The 17,500-nt window shown below is 47.1% G+C and overlaps 2 protein-coding genes across 2 annotated transcripts in view; both read left to right on the forward strand.

The window, feature by feature from the left end:
• The window catches only part of LOC311123019 (RNA pseudouridylate synthase domain-containing protein 1-like), a 16,001-nt gene extending 5,980 nt beyond the window's left edge, over nt 1–10,021 (forward strand). The window contains exons 5-6 of the mRNA XM_084197313.1: nt 7,111–7,212; nt 7,707–10,021. Coding sequence (XP_084053439.1) covers nt 7,111–7,212; nt 7,707–8,101 — 497 coding nt within the window. The 3' untranslated portion in view covers nt 8,102–10,021. The remainder of the gene's footprint in view (nt 1–7,110; nt 7,213–7,706) is intronic.
• Nucleotides 10,022–11,892: 1,871 nt separating this feature from the next.
• The window catches only part of LOC311123018 (uncharacterized protein), a 47,094-nt gene continuing 41,486 nt past the window's right edge, over nt 11,893–17,500 (forward strand). Inside the window, exons 1-4 of the mRNA XM_084197312.1 lie at nt 11,893–11,972; nt 12,985–13,127; nt 13,290–13,402; nt 16,540–17,500. The exon at nt 16,540–17,500 is cut by the window's right edge and continues 1,037 nt beyond it. Coding sequence (XP_084053438.1) covers nt 13,061–13,127; nt 13,290–13,402; nt 16,540–17,500 — 1,141 coding nt within the window. The 5' untranslated portion in view covers nt 11,893–11,972; nt 12,985–13,060. The remainder of the gene's footprint in view (nt 11,973–12,984; nt 13,128–13,289; nt 13,403–16,539) is intronic.

A 17,500-nucleotide genomic window follows, 5' to 3' on the forward strand; every position in this document is an offset into this window, starting at 1 on the left:
GTCAGTCAGTCAGTGTGTCAGTCAGTGTGTCAGTCAGTCAGTGTGTCAGTCAGTGTGTCAGTCAGTCAGTGTGTCAGTCAGTGGGGCAGTCAGTCAGTGTGTCAGTCAGTCAGTGTGTCAGTCAGTCAGTGTGTCAGTCAGTCAGTGTGTCAGTCAGTCAGTGTGTCAGTCAGTCAGTGTGTCAGTCAGTGTGTCAGTCAGTGTGTCAGTCAGTGTGTCAGTCAGTCAGTGTGTCAGTCAGTCAGTGTGTCAGTCAGTGTGTCAGTCAGTGTGTCAGTCAGTGTGTCAGTCAATGTGTCAGTCAATGTGTCAGTCAGTCAGTGTGTCAGTCAGTCAGTGTGTCAGTCAGTGTGTCAGTCAGTGTGTCAGTCAGTCGGTGTGTCAGTCAGTCAGTGTGTCTGTCAGTCAGTGTGTCAGTCTGTCAGTGTGTCAGTCAGTCAGTGTGTCAGTCAGTCAGTGTGTCAGTAAGTGTGTCAGTCAGTCAGTCAGTGTGTCAGTCAGTCAGTGTGTCAGTCAGTCAGTGTGTCAGTCAGTGTTTCAGTCAGTGTGTCAGTCTGTCAGTGTGTCAGTCAGTGTGTCAGTCAGTCAGTGTGTCAGTCAGTCAGTGTGTCAGTCAGTCAGTGTGTCAGTCAGTCAGTGTGTCAGTCAGTGTGTCAGTCAGTGTGTCAGTCAGTGTGTCAGTCAGTCAGTGTGTCAGTCAGTCAGTGTGTCAGTCAGTCAATGTGTCAGTCAGTCAGTGTGTCAGTCAGTGTGTCAGTCAGTGTGTCAGTCAGTGTGTCAGTCAGTGTGTCAGTCAGTCAGTGTGTCAGTCAGTGTTTCAGTCAGTGTGTCAGTCAGTCAGTGTGTCAGTCAGTCAGTGTGTCAGTCAGTCAATGTGTCAGTCAGTCAGTGTGTCAGTCAGTGTGTCAGTCAGTGTGTCAGTCAGTGTGTCAGTCAGTGTGTCAGTCAGTGTGTCAGTCAATGTGTCAGTCAGTCAGTGTGTCAGTCAGTCAGTGTGTCAGTCAGTCAGTCAGTGTGTCAGTCAGTCAGTGTGTCAGTCAGTCAGTGTGTCAGTCAGTCAGTGTGTCAGTCAGTGTGTCAGTCAGTGTGTCAGTCTGTCAGTGTGTCAGTCTTTCAGTATGTCAGTCAGTCAGTGTGTCAGTCAGTGTGTCAGTCAGTGTGTCAGTCAGTCAGTGTGTCAGTCAGTGTGTCAGTCAGTCAGTGTGTCAGTCAGTGTGTCAGTCAATGTGTCAGTCAGTCAGTGTGTCAGTCAGTCAGTGTGTCAGTCAGTGTGTCAGTCAGTCAGTGTGTCAGTCAGTGTGTCAGTCAGTCAGTGTGTCAGTCAGTGTGTCAGTCAATGTGTCAGTCAGTCAGTGTGTCAGTCAATGTGTCAGTCAGTCAGTGTGTCAGTCAGTCAGTGTGTCAGTCAGTGTGTCAGTCAGTCAGTGTGTCAGTCAGTGTGTCAGTCAATGTGTCAGTCAGTCAGTGTGTCAGTCAGTCAGTGTGTCAGTCAGTCAGTGTGTCAGTCAGTGTGTCAGTCAGTCAGTGTGTCAGTCAGTCAGTGTGTCAGTCAGTCAGTGTGTCAGTCAGTCAGTGTGTCAGTCAGTCAGTGTGTCAGTCAGTCAGTGTGTCAGTCAGTCAGTGGGGCAGTCAGTGGGGCAGTCAGTGTGTCAGTCAGTGTGTCAGTCAGTCAGTGTGTCAGTCAGTCAGTGTGTCAGTCAGTCAGTGTGTCAGTCAGTGTGTCAGTCAGTCAGTGTGTCAGTCAGTGTGTCAGTCAGTGTGTCAGTCAGTCAGTGTGTCAGTCAGTCAGTGTGTCAGTCAGTGTGTCAGTCAGTGTGTCAGTCAGTCAGTGTGTCAGTCAGTCAGTGTGTCAGTCAGTCAGTGTGTCAGTCAGTGTGTCAGTCAGTCAGTGTGTCAGTCAGTCAGTGTGTCAGTCAGTGTGTCAGTCAGTGTGTCAGTCAGTGTGTCAGTCAGTGTGTCAGTCAGTCAGTGTGTCAGTCAGTGTGTCAGTCAGTCAGTCTGTCAGTCAGTGTGTCAGTCAGTCAGTCTGTCAGTCAGTGTGTCAGTCAGTCAGTCTGTCAGTCAGTGTGTCTGTCAGTCAGTGTGTCAGTCAGTGTGTCAGTCAGTCAGTGTGTCAGTCAGTGTGTCAGTCAGTCTGTCAGTCAGTGTGTCTGTCAGTCAGTGTGTCAGTCAGTGTGTCAGTCAGTCAGTCTGTCAGTCAGTGTGTCAGTCAGTCAGTCTGTCAGTCAGTGTGTCTGTCAGTCAGTGTGTCTGTGTGTCTGTGTCTGTGTGTGTGTGTGTGTGTGTGTGTGTGTGTGTGTGTGTGTGTGTGTGTGTGTGTGTGTGTGTGTGTGTGTGTGTCATATCAAATCAAATTGTATTCGTCACATGCTTCATGCTGTCTGACGGGTCCTTCCCCCAGACTACATATAGAGAAATAATAACATGGCTATATACAGGAAGTACCAGGTAATAACATGGCTATATACAGAGAGTACCAGGTAATAACATGGCTATATACAGAGAGTACCAGGTAATAACATGGCTATATACAGAGAGTACCAGGTAATAACATGGCTATATACAGAGAGTACCAGGTAATAACTTAGCTATATACAGAGAGTACCAGGTAATAACATGGCTATATACAGAGAGTACCAGGTAATAACATGGCTATATACAGGGAGTACCAGGTAATAACATGGCTATATACAGAGAGTACCAGGTAATAACATGGCTATATACAGGGAGTACCAGGTAATAACATGGCTATATACAGAGAGTACCAGGTAATAACATGGCTATATACAGGGAGTACCAGGTAATAACATGGCTATATACAGGGAGTACCAGGTAATAACATGGCTATATACAGGGAGTACCAGGTAATAACATGGCTATATACAGGGAGTACCAGGTAATAACATGGCTATATACAGGGAGTACCAGGTAATAACATGGCTATATACAGGAAGTACCAGGTAATAACATGGCTATATACAGAGAGTACCAGGTAATAACATGGCTATATACAGAGAGTACCAGGTAATAACATGGCTATATACAGGAAGTACCAGGTAATAACATGGCTATATACAGAGAGTACCAGGTAATAACATGGCTATATACAGAGAGTACCAGGTAATAACATGGCTATATACAGAGAGTACCAGGTAATAACATGGCTATATACAGAGAGGACCATGTAATAACATGGCTATATACAGAGAGTACCAGGTAATAACATGGCTATATACAGGGAGTACCAGGTAATAACATGGCTATATACAGAGAGTACCAGGTAATAACATGGCTATATACAGAGAGTACCAGGTAATAACATGGCTATATACAGGGAGTACCAGGTAATAACATGGCTATATACAGAGAGTACCAGGTAATAACATGGCTATATACAGAGAGTACCAGGTAATAACATGGCTATATACAGAGAGTACCAGGTAATAACATGGCTATATACAGGGAGTACCAGGTAATAACATGGCTATATACAGGGAGTACCAGGTAATAACATGGCTATATACAGGAAGTACCAGGTAATAACATGGCTATATACAGAGAGTACCAGGTAATAACATGGCTATATACAGAGAGTACCAGGTAATAACATGGCTATATACAGAGAGTACCAGGTAATAACATGGCTATATACAGAGAGTACCAGGTAATAACATGGCTATATACAGAGAGTACCAAGTAATAACATGGCTATATACAGGGAGTACCAGGTAATAACATGGCTATATACAGAGAGTACCAGGTAATAACATGGCTATATACAGAGAGTACCAGGTAATAACATGGCTATATACAGGGCGTACCAGGTAATAACATGGCTATATACAGGGAGTACCAGGTAATAACATGGCTATATACAGGGAGTACCAGGTAATAACATGGCTATATACAGGGAGTACCAGGTAATAACATGGCTATATACAGGGAGTACTGAGTACTAGATGTGCAGGGGTACCAGGTAGTGGAGGTAGATATGTACATACAGTGCATTCGGAAAGTATTCAGACCCCCCTTGACTTTTTTTCCCACATTTTGTTTACGTTATAGCCTTTTTCTGAGACCTTGTATTTGAATATCAAAGAAACCAGTTGATTCTCTATATTTGACTACCTCCAGTATTTAAAAAAAAGTTGGGACTTTAAAAATAAATAAATAACCATTTTCTGCCCAGGTCTGACAAACACACAGCTTCTGAACAGCCATAAGACTGGTAAATAGTTTAGTTAAATACTGCTGTTAACCAAGTAGCTACCTGGACTATCTGCTTGGACCCTTTATGATTCATCACATAAAGCTACTGCTGTTTATCATCTCACCTTATTCCTAGTTATATAATGCATTCTGAAAATATACAGACCCCTTTCACTTTTTCCACATTTTGTTACGTTACTGCCTTATTGTGAAATGGATTAAATAGTTCCCCCCCCCCCTCATCAATCTACACACAATACCCCATAATGACAAAGCACTATAAAAAAAAAAACGGAAATATCACATTTACGTAAGTATTCAGACCCTTTACTCAGTACTTTGTAGAAGCACCTTTCGCAGAGATTACATTTTACATTTTTGTCATTTAGCAGACGCTCTTATCCAGAGCGACTTGCAGTTAGTGAGTGCATACATTTTTTCATACTGGCCCCCCGTGGGAATCGAACCCACAACCCTGGCGTTGCAAGCGCCATGCTCTACCAACTGAGCTACAGCCTCGAGTCTTCTTGGGTATGACGCTACAAGCTTGGCACACCTGTATTTGTGGAGTTTCTCCCATTCTTCTCTGCAGATCCTCTCAAGCTCCGTCAGGTTGGATGGGGAGCGTCACTGCACAGCTATTTTCAGGTCTCTCCAGAGATATTAGATCGGGTTCAAGTCCAGGCTCTGGCTGGGCCACTCAAGGACATTCAGAGACTTGTCCCGAAGCCACTCCTGCGTTGTCGTGGCTGTGTGCTTAGGGTCATTGTCCTGTTGGAAGGTGAACCTTCGCCCCAGTCTGAGGTCCTGAGCGCTCTGGAGCAGGTTTTCATCAAGGATCTCTCTGTACTTTGCTCTGTTAATCTTTCCCTCGATCCTGACTAGTCTCCCAGTCCCTGCTGCTGAAAAACATCCACACAGCATGATGCTGCCACCACCATGCTTCATGGTGCCAGGTTTCTTCCGGACGTGACGCTTGGCATTCAGGCCAAAGAGTTCAATCTTGGTTTCATCAGACCAGAGAATCTTGTTTCTCATGGTCTGAGAGTCCTTTAGGTGCCTTTTGGCAAACTCCAAGCAGGCTGTCATGTGCCTTTTACTGAGGAGTGGCTTCCGTCTGGCCACTCTACCATAAAGGCCTGATTGGTGGAGTGATGCAGAGATGGTTGTCCTTCTGGAAGGTTCTCCCATCTCCACAGAGGAACTCTAGAGCTCTGTCCGAGTGGCTATCAGGTTCATGGTCACCTTCCTGACCAAGGTCTTTCTCCCCCGATTGCTCAGTTTGGCCGGGCGGCCAGCTCTAGGAAGAGTCTTGGTGGTTCCAAACTTCTTCCATTTAAGAATGATGGAGGCCACTGTGTTCTTGGGGACCTTCAATACTGCAGACATTTTTTGGTACCCTTCCTCAGATCTGTGCCTCGACACAATCCTGTCTCGGAGCTCTACGGACAATTCCTTCGACCTCATGGCTTGGTTTTTACTCTGACATGCACTGTCAACTGTGGGACCTTATATAGACAGGTGTGTGCCTTTCCAAATCCTGTCCAATCAATTGAATGTACCACAGGTGGACTCCAATCAAGTTGTAGAAACATCTCAAGGAGGATAAATGGAAACAGGATGCACCTGAGCTCAATTTCAAGTCTCATAGCAAAGGGTCTGAATACTTATGTAAATAAGGTATTTCTGTTTTTTATTTGTAACACATTTGCAAACATTTCTGAAAAATCTAAAAACCTGTTTTCGCTTTGTCGTTCTGGGGTATTGTGTGTTAATTGATGAGGGGGGGAAAACATTTATTTAATCAATTTTAGAAAAAGGCTGTAACGTAGCAGAATGTGGAAAAAGGGGAAGGGGTCTGAATACTTTCCGAATGCGCTGTACGTGGAATACGGAACAGTCACTGGTTCGCTTGTGTACAGCTGTCAGCTCATTTCTATGCAATTAAAATGTAATTAGCAAAGTATTATTTAACAAACTGCTAATAAAATGTTGCTCCCAACAGTTGTATTACGCACAAGAACAGTTTAATGTTGTTACTGAAAATGCTAACAGTAACAACACACACGTCTATTTAGTGTGGAAAGGAAATCTAAATATCCCCAAACTGCCTTCTTGCATCAACTGCAGCCAAGGTAGGCGGAAAATCATGTTAGTTTGTAAACTGTCCCTTTTAAAGACGGTATAGTGTTTGAAACAAGCACTTCCCCTCAGATGGACAGAGGTTTAAAGTGTTGTTGTTTTTTTGTTAAGCATCCAACTTGCTGTTTTGCAAATGGCTTTGAATTTATTTTGGAAAAGTAGTCACTTTCTCAGATCTGTGTTGAAATAGTTTTTAAAGGGTAATGCTCATCCCCCCTATTTCAGGCTTTGTCCAACCCCCTTCAAAAAAAAAAAAAAAAAATGCATTCAGGTGGGGAAATTGCTCATGAATATTCAATTTGGGGGGTGGGTATATGTAATTGTACCTGATCCGAACACTAGACGTCATGGAACCGGGCTCCTTTCACTGTATCAACCAGGAAGTCCCACTGGCACGCTCCGATGATGAAATGATGTGCATTGGAAACCACTAGGGGTTCTGGGTAGTTAGCTCACAGTGGGAAGGCGCCCAGTTCCATGACGTCTATTGCCGTGGACGAAGTTCGAATCCTCCACGGAGCGCGTGAACGTTTAAAAATAAAATATATATAGCACTTTTGCAACGAACTGTCAAAAAATGAAGACCAGAGTTGTCGTGTTTCACTATAACTAAGACTAAAACGTCTGCGTTTTCCATGGTTTTGTTCTTTTTAAAGCTGCAATATTTCACTTTTTTTGGGGGGGGGGGGGGCTACCGACCAAATTCACATAGAAATGTATAGTTATATAGATCGTCGTTGACGGCAAGTCTCTCTGCAGGTTGTGAGAACCCCAAGGCCTGTCAGACCCAGCTCACAGTGTTGGAGTACGGATCTTACGACGGAGACCCTGTCACCAAAGTGCTGCTGCAGCCTCTCACAGGTACACAGACAGGCTTGTATTGTGTTCAGAAGGGGGGCAACAATATTCCCGAGTGAAGCAGTGGTCTAAGGCGCTGCATCGCAGTGCTAGCTGTGCCACTAGAGATCCTGGTTCGAATCCAGGCTCTGTCGTAGGCCGGCCGCGAACCGGGAGACCCCATGGGGACAGCGCACAATTGGCCCAGCGTCATCCAGGGGTAGGGGAGGGAATGGCCGGCAGGGGATGTAGCTCAGTTGGTAGAGCATGGCGTTTGCAACGCCAGGGTTGTGGGTTCGATTCCCACGGGGGGGCAGTATGCAAAAAAGAATGTATGCACTCACTAACTGTAAACCGCTCTGGTTAAGAGTGTCTGCTAAATGACTAAATACAAATATTTTAAAAATATATTTTAAAAAACACATAAAATGACAATGATATTTATTTATGTGTGTGTGTGTGGGTGTGTGTGTGTGTGTGTGTGTGTGTCTGTGTGTGTGTGTGTGTGTGTGTGTCAGGTCGTACCCACCAGCTGAGGGTCCACTGTGAGGCGGTAGGTCACCCCATCGTAGGAGACTACACCTACAGCCTGGGAGCAGACAGCGCCCCCTATCGTATGATGCTGCACGCACACCTCCTGCACCTCCCCCTGGAGCCCCTCCCCCTGCAGGCCGCTGCCCCTGACCCCTTCACCACGCCCACTGACCCCTGCTGGCGCCCGCATCACCGCCTCCGGACTGTAGAGGGAGCCGTGGAGAGCCTGCTGGAGCACAGGGCGCTGGAGGAGAGGACAGAGCAGGAGGAGAAGAAGAAGCAACGGGAGGAGAGGAGGAAGAGGTGGAGGGGGAGAGAGGAGAGTGAGGATCAGAGGAGGATGTGTCAGCAGTGGTTGTCTGAGTGGACTGATGTCTGAATGACCACTTCTCCTCTCTTCACCTCCCCCATCCCTTCTCCTCCTCTCTTCACCTCCCCCATCCCTTCTCCTCCTCTCTTCACCTCCTCTATCCCTTCTCCTCCTCTCTTCACCTCCCCCATCCCCTCTCCTCCTCCATCTCTTCTCCTCCTCTCTTCACCTCCTCCTCTCTCCTCCTCCCCCATCTCTTCACCTCCTCTCTCCTCCTCACCATCCCTTCTCCTCCTCTCTTCACCTCCCCCATCTCTTCTCCTCCTCTCTTCACCTCCCCCATCTCTTCTCCTCCTCTCTTCACCTCCCCCATCCCTTCTCCTCCTCTCTTCACCTCCCCCATCTCTTCTCCTCCTCTCTTCACCTCCCCCATCCCTTCTCCTCCTCCTCTCTTCACCTCCATCTCTTCTCCTCCCCTCTTCACCTCCCCCATCCCTTCTCCTCCTCTCTTCACCTCCTCCATCTCTTCTCCTCCTCTCTCCTCCTCCCCCATCCCTTCTCCTCTCTTCACCTCCTCTCTTCACCTCCCCCATCCCTTCTCCTCCTCTCTTCACCTCCTCCATCCCTTCTCCTCCTCTCTTCACCTCCTCCATCCCTTCTCCTCCTCTCTTCACCTCCCCCATCCCTTCTCCTCCTCTCTTCACCTCCTCCATCCCTTCTCCTCCTCTCTTCACCTCCTCCATCCCTTCTCCTCCTCTCTTCACCTCCTCCATCCCTTCTCCTCCTCCTCTCTTCACCTCCATCCCTTCTCCTCCTCTCTTCACCTCCTCCATCCCTTCTCCTCCTCTCTTCATCTCCTCCTCTCTCCTCCTCCCCCAGCCCTTCTCCTCCTCTCCTCCTCCGCTCCTCTGTTAACCCCTCCTTGAGACTCTGCTACCAAAAGCATATTTTTATATTTGATCTGTATGGGAAAGACTAAAAATGGGACCTAATGCCTCTCTGCATGTCACTCAGCATTAAAGAGATGGATTGTGTGAGTCTGATGGGAGCATAGCAGAGCAGGAGTCCTACTGAGAGTCTGATCAGAGCATAGCAGAGCAGGAGTCCTACTGAGAGTCTGATCAGAGCATAGCACAACAGGAGTCCTTCTGAGAGTCTGATCAGAGCATAGCAGAGCAGGAGTCCTACTGAGAGTCTGATCAGAGCATAGCAGAGCAGGAGTCCTACTGAGAGTCTGATCAGAGCATAGCAGAGCAGGAGTCCTACAGAGAGTCTGATCAGAGCATAGCAGAGCAGGAGTCCTACTGAGAGTCTGATCAGAGCATAGCAGAGCAGGAGTCCTACTGTGAGTCTGATCAGAGCATAGCAGAGCAGGAGTCCTACTGTGAGTCTGATCAGAGCATAGCAGAGCAGGAGTCCTACTGAGAGTCTGATCAGAGCATAGCAGAGCAGGAGTCCTACTGAGAGTCTGATCAGAGCATAGCAGAGCAGGAGTCCTACAGAGAGTCTGATCAGAGCATAGCAGAGCAGGAGTCCTACTGAGAGTCTGATCAGAGCATAGCAGAGCAGGAGTCCTACTGAGAGTCTGATCAGAGCATAGCACAACAGGAGTCCTACTGAGAGTCTGATCAGAGCATAGCAGAGCAGGAGTCCTACTGAGAGTCTGATCAGAGCATAGCAGAGCAGGAGTCCTACTGAGAGTCTGATCAGAGCAGGAGTCCTACTGTGAGTCTGATCAGAGCATAGCAGAGCAGGAGTCCTACTGAGAGTCTGATCAGAGCATAGCAGAGCAGGAGTCCTACTGAGAGTCTGATCAGAGCATAGCAGAGCAGGAGTCCTACTGAGAGTCTGATCAGAGCATAGCAGAGCAGGAGTCCTACTGAGAGTCTGATCAGAGCATAGCAGAACAGGAGTCCTACTGTGTTCCCTCCATCTCACACTGAACAGAAGACAAGCAGCCTGGAAATAAATACATACTCTTCAAATACAGCATTTTAATGGCACTTATTTTGACCGTTTTGAAATCTTTTTACTGTTGTTTCTAAATGACTAAAATGGAAGTTATATCAAAGATGTTTCCATCTCTTCCTATGTAAATATGAGTCATGATCCTTCTGGGTCAGAGGATGGAAAAATAAAAAATAAATTATTTTTTCTATTTTTGTTGACAATTCAAAGTTACAATATGAAAAAGCAATCATTCATTGCAACACATACTGTAGCTACAAATAAAACAAACAAACATAGCTAGCTAGCTACAACACTATATCACAATGCAAGATCTTGTGTTCATGTTGCAGAGACGTGTCAACACAGGATCATCTGATCAGTCAGTCTCCTGGTTCAAAAGCTACCCGTCCTGATAGAACCCGTCCAGTTTGATGACAGTCATCTGAGATGTTAACTGTCAAGAAGGGGGCGCCACAGGGCTCTGTTCTTGAACCACTGTTGTGTACCGTCTATAATAATATGCCATTTAGCAGACGCTTTTATCCAAAGCGACTTACAGTCATGCGTGCAGATTTTTTTTTGTGTATGGGTGGTCCCGGGGTTCGAACCCACTACCTGGGCGTTACAAGCGCCATGCTCTACCAGCTGAGCTACAGACGACCAGAGGTCTATATTAATAATGTTGGTAGAAATGTGTCCAATGGTAGTTTCCGTATTTATGCTGATGACAGGGTTCTTTGTTGTTGTGCAGCGCCACTGAATAAGGCCTTTGAAGAACTGCAGTCTGCCGTTTACTATTGTCCTGACACAGCTGTCAGCTGAAGTTGCTCCTTAAATGCTAAAAATACACAAAGTTTATGGTTTTCACGAAATCTCAAAATGAAAACCTCAGATTCTTCCCACGTATAGTCACTATGCAGGACAAGAACGTAGAAAGAGTAGCAACTTACAAAGTACTTGGGTTTCTTGATAGACGAGTGTCTCACCTTTAACCCCACATCGAAGGTCTTGTGAAAAAGCTTAGGCTTAAATTGGGTTTTTTTATTCTTGTAATAAGTCATGTTCATCTTTTTTGAGCATCAAAAAACGACTGCAGGCGACTGCCGACTGATTGATCTACAAATCACCTTGCGTCATAAATAACACTCATTAATATTTGTGGTCCTCTGTAGCTCAGCTGGTAGAGCACGGCGCTGGTAACGCCAAGGTAGTGGGTTCGATCCCCGGGACCACACATACACAAAAAACGTATGCACGCATGACTGTAAGTCGCTTTGGATAAAAGCGTCTGCTAAATGGCATATTATGACTGTAAGTTGCTTTGGATAAAAGCGTCTGCTAAATGGGATATTATATTATTTAGATCAGTCAGTCAGTCACAATTGACTCATGATACATTGCAGTTTGTGGTTAGGGCCAGAGGTAGCTTAGTGGTTAAGAGCATTGTGCCAGTAACCGAAAGGTCGCTGGTTCTAATCCCCGAGCCGACTAGGTGAAAATTCTGTAGACGTGCCCTTGAGCAAGGCACTTAACCCTAATTGCTCCTGTAAGTCGCTCTGGATAAGAGCGTCTGCTGAATGACTAAATTGTAATGTAAGATCTGGCGTGCTTCAGCAACACCTGGGCAGAGGAGCGTCGCCCATTGGGCTTGTTGCAGGCGGCTGCCGACTGACTGATCTCCAAATCACCTTGCATCATAGATAACTACACCTTAATATTTGTAGATCAGTCAGTCAGTCACAATTTACCCAATGATACGTTACGGTTTTGATGCTCTCGAACACGGCCAATTACTTTGATTCTAGACTAAACTACAAATGATCTGATAGAACTACATCCCCCAGATTGCTGCGCTGACGTCTGTATGTGACGTAGCTACTCTTGTTTTGGCAATTTGTTTCGATTTCCGGTTTTCTTCTTGTTGTTAGCCAAATATTTGAATCAGAGCTACGTGCGATTTCTGTTTGGGACATTCAATAACGTCCGAGTGGTGAGTTTTAACCACGTATAGCTTTGTTAATTACATAGCTTAACTTATTAGATGTCTAACTGGTTGACTAGTTAATTTGAAGTATAAGCGCGTAGCAAGAGTTGTCTCTCGTTAGCTAGCTAGGTTAGTCCAAACAGATACAACTGAACAGAAAGTGCAAGAAACATGAGAAATCCCAGCCAACTCCGCCAGTGAACCCCCCAGGTAAAGTGACAACCCCCAAACAACATGCAGACAACGTGTTGTTGTCTTATTTTATTAACTGCCATGTTTTTTTTTTAAACCCATGTTTGTCATCGACGTTTCTTTTAACGTTACTTCTGTTTGCTAACGTTAGCTAGGACAGTACAGTTGACTAACGTTGTTAGTAACTAGCTATAACAGTACAGTAGCTAGCTAGCTGTCTCTGTACGCGTACAATCAAAGATACGTCTGCGGTGCCACAGTAATGTTAACTACCTAGTAACGTTAGTACTAGTTAGTTAAACTTTATGTAGTTTACTAGTTGGGTCGCTAACACCTTTTTTGATAAACTCCCAACTCGTGACTGACAACTTTCACAGGGGGAACTTGATTAGCTAGCTAGTTCGCTGGAGTTGTCCACTCGGCTCATGAAGTTTCAGGCTACTAGTTAGTTAACGTTAGCCACACAAGCACACCCTTATCTAACGTTAACTAACTACATTGCTTATTTTCTTCTATCGTCAACTCATTAGCTAGCTACCTAAGTTGGCTACAAAAAGTTATTGAATTGAGTTCAAAGTTTGTCGACCCATGAAATACTAGCTCGCTAAACGCCCAGGTTCAGAACACCAACCCCGCTGAGTTGCTGTTAGACTTTGAGTTGATTGCAGTATCGAATTAACCGTTTGTGTCCTTTTCTTGGCCCACATACACTTGTCCTGCACCTTGACATCTCTGCCGTGTGTGTTGGGTGGTGATGGGGTGTGTAATGGGTCCTGTTTGTAAGAGCAGTAAAAGGTATTAACCGTGTGTGTGTGTGTGTGTGTAGGGGGATGGTGTTGAGTGTTGGTCAGTGTGTGTGTGTGTGTGAGCAGCGTTGTGCGACTCAGGGAGTGTGATTGAAAATGGCGGACGGAACAGACGATGATGACGTTATTCACCTGGCCAGCTTCAACATCCACCGCAGCCAAGGTACAGTTAATCACCTGGCCAGCATCAACACCCACCGCAGCCAAGGTAAGAGCACACAGGCTACAGTTAACTGTGTGTGTGTGTGTCTGTGTGTGTGTGTCTGTGTGTGTGTGCGTGTCTGTGTGTGTGCGTGTCTGTGTGTGTGTGTCTGTGTGTGTGCAGGTCGTCGGTCCCGCAGGATGACCTTCATCACCATATCAGATGACTCTGATGAGGAGCCGGTTACTCTGGTCCCCAACAGTCCTGCCCACGATGATGACGTCAGCATACTAGAGGTAACCCCTAACCCCTAACACTAACCCCTGGTGCCTGACCGGCCAGACGATGATGACGTCAGCATACTAGAGGTACCCTTTAACCTCTAACCCCTAACACTAACCCCTGGTGCCTGACCAGCCGGACGATGATGACGTCAGCATACTAGAGGTAACCTTTAACCCCTAACTCTAACCTCTGACCCTGTCCTGGTGCCTGACCAGCCGGACGATGATGACGTCAGCATACTAGAGGTACCCTTTAACCTCTAACCCCTAACACTAACCCCTGGTGCCTGACCAGCCGGACGATGATGACGTCAGCATACTAGAGGTACCCTTTAACCTCTAACCCCTAACACTAACCCCTGGTGCCTGACCAGCCAGGCGATGATGACGTCAGCATACTAGAGGTACCCTTTAACCTCTAACCCCTAACACTAACCCCTGGTGCCTGACCGGACGATGATGACGTCAGCATACTAGAGGTAACCTTTAACCCCTAACACTAACCCCTGGTGCCTGACCAGCCGGACGATGATGACGTCAGCATACTAGAAGTACCCTTTAACCTCTAACCCCTAACACTAACCCCTGGTGCCTGACCAGCCGGACGATGATGACGTCAGCATACTAGAGGTAACCTTTAACCCCTAACTCTAACCTCTGACCCTGTCCTGGTGCCTGACCAGCCGGACGATGATGACGTCAGCATACTAGAGGTACCCTTTAACCTCTAACCCCTAACACTAACCCCTGGTGCCTGACCAGCCAGGCGATGATGACGTCAGCATACTAGAGGTAACCTTTAACCCCTAACACTAACCCCTGGTGCCTGACCAGCCAGGCGATGATGACGTCAGCATACTAGAGGTACCCTTTAACCTCTAACCCCTAACACTAACCCCTGGTGCCTGACCGGACGATGATGACGTCAGCATACTAGAGGTAACCTTTAACCCCTAACACTAACCCCTGGTGCCTGACCAGCCGGACGATGATGACGTCAGCATACTAGAGGTACCCTTTAACCTCTAACCCCTAACACTAACCCCTGGTGCCTGACCAGCCAGGCGATGATGACGTCAGCATACTAGAGGTACCCTTTAACCTCTAACCCCTAACACTAACCCCTGGTGCCTGACCGGACGGACGATGATGACGTCAGCATACTAGAGGTACCCTTTAACCCCTAACTCTAACCCCTGGTGCCTGACCGGCCGGACGATGATGACGTCAGCATACTAGAGGTAACCTTTAACCCCTAACACTAACCCCTGGTGCCTGACCGGACGATGATGACGTCAGCATACTAGAGGTACCCTTTAACCTCTAACCCCTAACACTAACCCCTGGTGCCTGACCAGCCAGGCGATGATGACGTCAGCATACTAGAGGTAACCTTTAACCTCTAACCACTAACACTAACCCCTGGTGCCTGACCGGCCGGACAATGATGACGTCAGCATATTAGAGGTAACCTTTAACCTCTAACCACTAACACTAACCCCTGGTGCCTGACCGGACGATGATGACGTCAGCATATTAGCGGTAACCTTTAACCTCTAACTCTAACCTCTGACCCTGTCCTGGTGCCTGACCAGCCGGATGATGATGATGACGTCGTCATACTAGCGGTAACCTTTAACCCCTAACACTAACTCTAACCTCTGGTGCCTGACCGGCCGGACGATGATGACGTCAGCATACTAGCGGTAACCTTTAACCCCTAACTCTAACCTCTGACCCTGTCCTGGTGCCTGACCAGCCAGATGATGATGATGATGATGACGTCGTCATACTAGAGGTAACCTTTAACCCCTGACCTCTAATCACTAACTCTAACTCCTGACCTTTAACTAGGGATGCAAATTTCGGGTCAATTTTGCTGCCGACTAATTGACCCTCATTAACCGGTTAACAAACGACTACGTTTGTTCATTTTTAGAGCTTAATTGAAAAGGGCAACAGCGCAAGCCAATCGTCTCACAGCTGAAAGGCTACAGTGTTATTGAACATACAACCACTGTAAAGAAATAGCCCCCTGTTAAACATAATTTCAGACATTTACCAAAAATGCAATTCGTGGGAAAACACTGTTGTAAACAGCGCGCCTGATGCGAGCGGGTTCCATATGTGACAGAGATGAACATCTCTTGTTAGAATCTTAGAAAGAGGGGGGATCTAAAGATGCAGCAACTAGGATGGGGTTGCTAATACGATTATGATTGTGCCTTTGGCTTCTGGGACAACGAAACAAAAAGTTGATTTGAAAACCAATAGAACAGGAGAGGAATGCTGTTTTCGATGCCAAATGAGGAAGTCTTTATAAAATAATGTGCCTCCACGTTTCTATGGTGGGATTTTGGCTATAGGCTACTTAGAAGCATGGTAAGACACGCCTCATAATATGAGGTAAAATATCCAGGTTTCAAACAATGAAGTTGTATGTTTAAAAAAAAAAATGCATACAGTCTCCAATTGCAAGGAAAATGGATGAATATATGTTAATCAATATAAAGCTGGGCCATTAAAACGTTTATTTTAATTTTTATTGTTGTACAATGACTGGGCTTATAAGAACATAGTCTCCCGAGTGGCGCAGTGGTCTAAGGCACTGCATCGCAGTGCTAGCTGTGCCACTAGAGATCCTGGTTCGAATCCAGGCTCTGTCGTAGCCGGTCGCGACCGGGAGACCCCATGGGGCGGCGCACAATTGGCACTAAACTGTAAGTCGCTCTGGATAAGAGCGTCTGCTAAATGACTAAAATGTAAAAAATGTAACATGTTTCACTCCAGCATCAACCAGCTGCACCTCTCCTGCTGTCTGACAGGTGATATTATATCTGGTCCTCTGTAGCTCAGCTGGTAGAGCACGGCGCTTGTAACGCCAAAGGTAGTGGGTTCGATTCCCCGGGACCACCCATACGTAAAAATGTCTGCACACATGACTGTAAGTCGCTTTGGATAAAAGCGTCTGCTAAATGTTTTCAGCGGCAAACCGAAATAATGGTTATTATCCCTACCTTTTTAACCTTTAACCCCTGACCTGGGAGAGGTTTGGCGCTGGCTAGGTGACACGTCCTGGTCTGTAGACTCTCCTGCTGTATGTCTGTCCGAACCACCCGTCCTCTCTCTCTCCCTCTCTCTCTGTGCAGCCCCTGACCCTGGCACGGCAACGTGTGATTCGTCCAGCAGCACTGTGGGGAGGGACCTCTGAAGGCGATGGACCAATCATAGAGCTAAAAGAGTTTGAAGGTCATCAGACATCGGGGTCACAGCCAGGGAACCCACACACCACCGCCACCCCCTCTACATCCAGAGACAGAGACACCACCACCCCGTCGACGTCACAGTACAGAGACACCACCATCCCATCGACGTCACAGTACAGAGACACCACCACCCCATCGACGTCACAGTACAGAGACACCACCACCCCCTCTACATCCAGAGACAGAGACACCACCTCATCGACGTCACAGTACAGAGACACCACCACCCCATCGACGTCACAGTACAGAGACACCTCCACCACCCCATCGACGTCACAGTACAGAGACACCACCACCCCCTCTACATCCAGAGACAGAGACACCACCCCATCGACGTCACAGTACAGAGACACCACCCCATCGACGTCACAGTACAGAGACACCACCACCCCCTCTACATCCAGAGACAGAGACACCACCTCATCGACGTCACAGTACAGAGACACCACCTCATCGACGTCACAGTACAGAGACACCACCCCATCGACGTCACAGTACAGAGACACCACCACCACCCCATCGACGTCACAGTACAGAGACACCACCACCACCCCATCGACATCCAGAGACAGAGACACCACCTCATCGACTTCACAGTACAGAGACACCACCCCATCGACGTCACAGTACAGAGACACCACCACCACCCCATCGACGTCACAGTACAGAGACACCACCCCATCGACGTCACAGTACAGAGACACCACCCCATCGACGTCACAGTACAGAGACACCACCACCACCTCATCGACTTCACAGTACAGAGACACCACCCCATCGACGTCACAGTACAGAGACACCACCACCACCCCATCGACGTCACAGTACAGAGACACCACCACCA

Source organism: Coregonus lavaretus (genome assembly GCF_964263955.1).
Source record: "Coregonus lavaretus genome assembly, contig: HAP1_SCAFFOLD_1943, whole genome shotgun sequence".
Classification (NCBI taxonomy): domain Eukaryota; kingdom Metazoa; phylum Chordata; class Actinopteri; order Salmoniformes; family Salmonidae; genus Coregonus; species Coregonus lavaretus.